General features: G+C 41.0%; 1 protein-coding gene across 1 annotated transcript; it reads left to right on the top strand.

Moving 5' to 3' along the window:
- The first annotated feature begins 2,196 nt into the window (after positions 1 to 2,196).
- LOC114546847 (homeobox protein six1b) lies at positions 2,197 to 4,545 on the top strand. Its single transcript, XM_028565958.1, has 2 exons — positions 2,197 to 3,056; positions 3,841 to 4,545. Exons 1-2 carry the CDS (start codon positions 2,497 to 2,499, stop codon positions 4,133 to 4,135), a joined length of 855 nt encoding a protein of 284 aa, XP_028421759.1. The 5' UTR covers positions 2,197 to 2,496; the 3' UTR covers positions 4,136 to 4,545.
- Positions 4,546 to 4,762: the final 217 nt, after the last annotated feature.

Below are 4,762 nucleotides of genomic sequence, written 5' to 3'. Positions count from 1 at the left end.
CTCATCAGACAGCTCATTTACTGAAGCACTGAGGTTTTATACACACGGCCCGAGTGCTGCCATAGACCCGAGCTCAAGTGGCCTGAGGGCCTGTGTCCAACATTTTAGGCTACATGAGAATAATAGAACAAGATATATTAATTTAATCATGTTTAAACAACATGGCATGAATGTTGAGACAGCAGGCCTTTTGCCTAGAAAGATGAAAATTAAGCTTTTTTTTAAATCAACTTTACATTTATATAATGTAAATAGTAACATGTAACATAATTGACATTTTTATTCATTATTGTAAAAATGGTATGTGTCTATTGATCCTCTGCAGGCTGATGACACTGCTACAAACAATGAAAAAAATGAACCCCAAAACCTCACAAGTATTGTTAAATAACAGAGACTTCGGGTGTGATTCAGCCAATAATCTGAGATTTCAGCACGGTGAGATACAGTACATGGCATCCATTCAGGAGGAAATTAGCTGTTTAGGTCCAGTCTAGCAGGCTATGTGATAAATAGTCAAATAAATCCTATGACAAAGTTCTACCTGCTATTTATTTAATTTTACATTAAAACAAAAACAGCTTGACCAAACCTGATTATCCAGCAGTTATTCTGCCTGATTTACATTTTAATGTTTTCATATGCCCACATTGTTGAGATTTTTTTGAATTTTGAAAAACATCTTAAACTTATTTGTCCATAAAATAATGTAGGTTCAATTAGAAATATGGTATATTCCAGAGTGGAGCTGGTCAAAACAGATCTCTGTTTTTTTCAGGTGTCTGTCGCCACAAAAAAAAACATTTATATGTATTTACATTTATATATATATATAATTTTCTAGGCCAAATCTTGTTCCTTAACATATTGAAAGGGAGTTTGGTTGCAGACTCAGGTGCAGATAAATAATGTGATCTATATGGCTCAAACCAACAACTGCACCCCCAAGAACCAGTGTGGCAGAGAACTCATTTACTAATGGATTGGTTTAGTGTTTCACCCCACAGAAAACAATGGAGCCAATGCTGTGCCCGTCTAATCCTTGAAATATAAATGTAGGCTACAGACCTCTTCAAACAGGAAATAAGGATAAAACAACAAATAAAATGAGTCTGTTATATCTGTCCACACGCTATTTAATATAAATTTTTAAATCTATAAACAAATGCGAGGACATTTTCTGTGTAAACAAAACGGACTCTCACTAATACAGCAACAACATTGCAGATTGACATAAGTCCAAATTCTGAAACGTCTTTATTTTGCCAATGTAGGCTATACTAAGAGAGAAGTGTGAAGGCTGCGAAATATGTGTGTCCGGTATTTCCAATCCTGATTGATTTTAGTAGACCATGTGGCATTTCATCTCAGCCTCACACACACACACACACACACACACACACACACACACACACACACACACACACGCACGCACGCACGCACGCACGCACACACACACACACACACACACTTAAGTGGCTGATTTTCTACTGGTGGTCTATGTCCCATAACACGTTTGGCAGGTAGTAGGCTATAGGTTTTTCATATAAAAGACGTGCGTAATGGCACGCATGGACCCAACAATCATAGGAACTTATTAAATTATATCACCTCATAAAATAAACGCCTTCGGTAACTAGTAGACTATAAAGGGGGATACAACAAAATGTTCAATCTGCATGTAATTAAGGTGGTGGTGGGCGTCACCCATGATCAGCTGTGATGGTAAATAAACCTCCATTTGGTGAAAAAGCACAAAAATAACCAAAAGATTTTAAATTTCATGTAGGTCTATAGTTTGTATTATTATTAAAATGCTTTGTACTACCATCGGTTGATTATGTGAGCAGTTTCAGCCTTTAAAAGTGGATAAACTTTCCATCACAGATAAAAAGCTTCGTGTTTTTTTTTGTGGGTTTACCCTCCACTGACTGTGATTATACTGATAAGGTATGGAGATGCAGTGTGTGGTTTGACTCACGTGGGAAATCTGGAAGCCTATATGGTCGCCACCATTACAGACGATGTATATTCAGAACAGGTTAATAAGGCTTTTTAAGAGGTCTGTAATAATTGATTAGTGTTTAGGTGCTGCTCTGCTCCCTCAGCTGCAGCGGGAGAGGGACTGTGGGGGCGGGAGGTGGGAGCGCTCCAATTTCAGCCCCTGACGCACTGCCTCTGGGGAGGAAACGGAGCTGCAAACTCAGTCCTGCTCTGCTGTACACGGTGCAGGGCAGAGGGAGAGCCAATCACCGAAACGCACAGGCTCCCTTTAAGCCTGACATATCTCCAACAGGAACAAATTGTCCCAACAATCAACATCCCAATCTGCTGCGCGCATCAGGGGCTGGAGTGGAGTGGATAGCCTATAGGCCTGTGCTGCGCGAACGGATTGCGCTGGATTGCATCGCGACAAGAAACTATAAACACAGAAAATAAACGACACCTATCGTTTTGGATACCAACGTTTTAGGCGGTGGAGCGAGCTCGGACATCATGTCTATATTACCGTCATTCGGGTTTACGCAGGAGCAAGTGGCGTGCGTTTGCGAGGTGTTGCAGCAGGGAGGAAACCTGGAGAGGCTCGGTCGCTTCCTGTGGTCTCTACCCGCTTGTGATCACCTCCACAAGAACGAAAGCGTCCTCAAAGCCAAGGCGGTGGTGGCCTTTCATCGGGGGAATTTCAGAGAGCTTTACAAGATCCTGGAAAGTCACCAGTTTTCTCCGCACAACCACCCGAAGCTGCAGCAGCTCTGGCTGAAAGCGCACTACGTGGAGGCGGAGAAGCTGCGCGGCCGGCCGCTTGGAGCTGTAGGGAAGTACCGGGTGAGGAGGAAATTTCCGCTGCCCCGTACAATATGGGACGGCGAGGAGACCAGCTACTGCTTTAAAGAGAAGTCCAGAGGCGTCCTGAGAGAGTGGTACACGCACAATCCCTATCCGTCCCCGCGGGAAAAGAGAGAGCTGGCCGAGGCCACAGGACTGACCACCACGCAGGTCAGCAACTGGTTCAAAAACAGACGGCAGCGAGACAGAGCCGCAGAGGCGAAGGAGAGGTACGTGGAATTGACACAACATCGGTGATGCCTGTCATTCTTATTATTTGGATGTTTCAAGAGAAAATTAAGGTAGACCTACGAGTCAAAATGAAATATTGCCAAAATGTGGCTAGCAGCCAAAGTATAAGAAAGTGCAGGACGCACAGACTTCATATGTATACTGCAAGAAAGTGGCAAAGTAGGAAAAAAACATTTTTAGATAGGAGTTTCAACTTGTTTTTTTTTATTATTCATTTTATAGGCCTATTTCTATACCCCAAATCAGACAAGTCCTGATAAGAGTGATTGTGGGTAAACAGAAGTGTGTTGTTGACAAATAAACATGGGCTTTCTTCTACAGAAACTGTCCCGTAACACATTATAATGAAATACATGAAATACTAATAAATGAAGATAACGTGGTGTTTGATAATGTTGGGGAAAAATATACAAAAAGCAATAGGATATTTTTGGAGAACTTTCTAGTTTTGAGATATAAAGGTTAAACATGGGTTAGCCTACTGTGGAGTAAAATAGCACGTGGGTTTAACAGGCTTTTTAAGTTATCTGGAAATATCATCCAACAAGAGAAATAAAATATGTAGCCTATATACAATTGCAGAGAAGACAAAACTCTAAACCTCTCTGATTAGTTTTGTCTTCAAGGCCAATAGACTATACAATGTTTGGTGTTACTGCAAAAATAATTATGGCTGTCTTTTATGCTGCCCTTTTATCTCCAAAATACCATGTCAACATACGGATTTAATGCCATCTTCCAAAACGTTTATCTCCTTTCCAGAGAGAACAGTGAAAACAGCAACGCAGGCGGCAACAAACAGAACCAGCTGTCCCCGCTGGACGGAGGAAAGTCTCTCATGTCCAGCTCGGAGGACGAGTTTTCTCCACCTCAGAGCCCCGACCAGAACTCAGCGCTTTTGCTTCAGGGCAACATGAACCACCCCGGGGCCTCCGCTTACCCCATGTCCGGCCTGGGGCCCCCACAGCCGGTGCACAGCATGCACGGACACCCGCACCAACTGCAGGACTCCTTGTTGGGACCTCTAACCTCCAGTCTTGTGGATTTGGGCTCTTAAAGAGACTCTTAAAGAGTGTTCTATTTTACAACAACAAAAACCCGAAAAAAAGAAGACTGATAAATGTATCAGATTGAATACATGTATAAAATAACACTATAGTAGCCTACCTTATAATATAGACTGACTTGTCTGTCGTTAAATTTGGTTAGAACAAAATTCCTTTTTGCGCTTAAACATGTATGTCCCCACTGACAGGAGCTTTTCTCATCTCCTGCACATGGAAACACACAAACAGGGCCTGTCTGAAACTCTTAACTCAAAGAAACACTTAACTGGACTGCCCATTTGCTTAATTTATGATATTTTGTTGAGATAAAAGAATTATAGCAATCTCCTGCGATGGAAACTATGAGGTACCGTTTTCATTAGAGTCATGGTAATTAGTTTCCAATAAAACAAAAGTAATACATTTGTCTCTGTGTTATTTGTGTATTTAAAGAAAAAAATAGACAATGTATCCTGGCCCTCAAACATATGCAACCAAATAATCATTAACAAATTACCATTAATTAATCGTGAATTGGAGGAAAATAACGTAATTCATTTTTTTTTTTTTTTTTAGGCCTAATTTTATTTTTTTGTTGTTGACCTATTTAAATATATATTTGCCTACTGCTTAGAATG

This window comes from Perca flavescens, chromosome 20 (assembly GCF_004354835.1).
Source record: "Perca flavescens isolate YP-PL-M2 chromosome 20, PFLA_1.0, whole genome shotgun sequence".
NCBI lineage: Eukaryota > Metazoa > Chordata > Actinopteri > Perciformes > Percidae > Perca > Perca flavescens.
This window is presented reverse-complemented; position numbering and strand designations above follow the sequence as displayed.

What these genes read in the sequence shown, in the direction of transcription:
- LOC114546847 (XM_028565958.1), top strand. Translation starts at nt 2,497, where the DNA reads ATGTCTATATTACCGTCATTCGGGTTTACGCAGGAGCAAGTGGCGTGC. An exon ending in GCCGCAGAGGCGAAGGAGAG is followed by an intron (nt 3,057 to 3,840) that starts GTACGTGGAATT and finishes TCTCCTTTCCAG; the next exon opens with AGAGAACAGTGAAAACAGCA.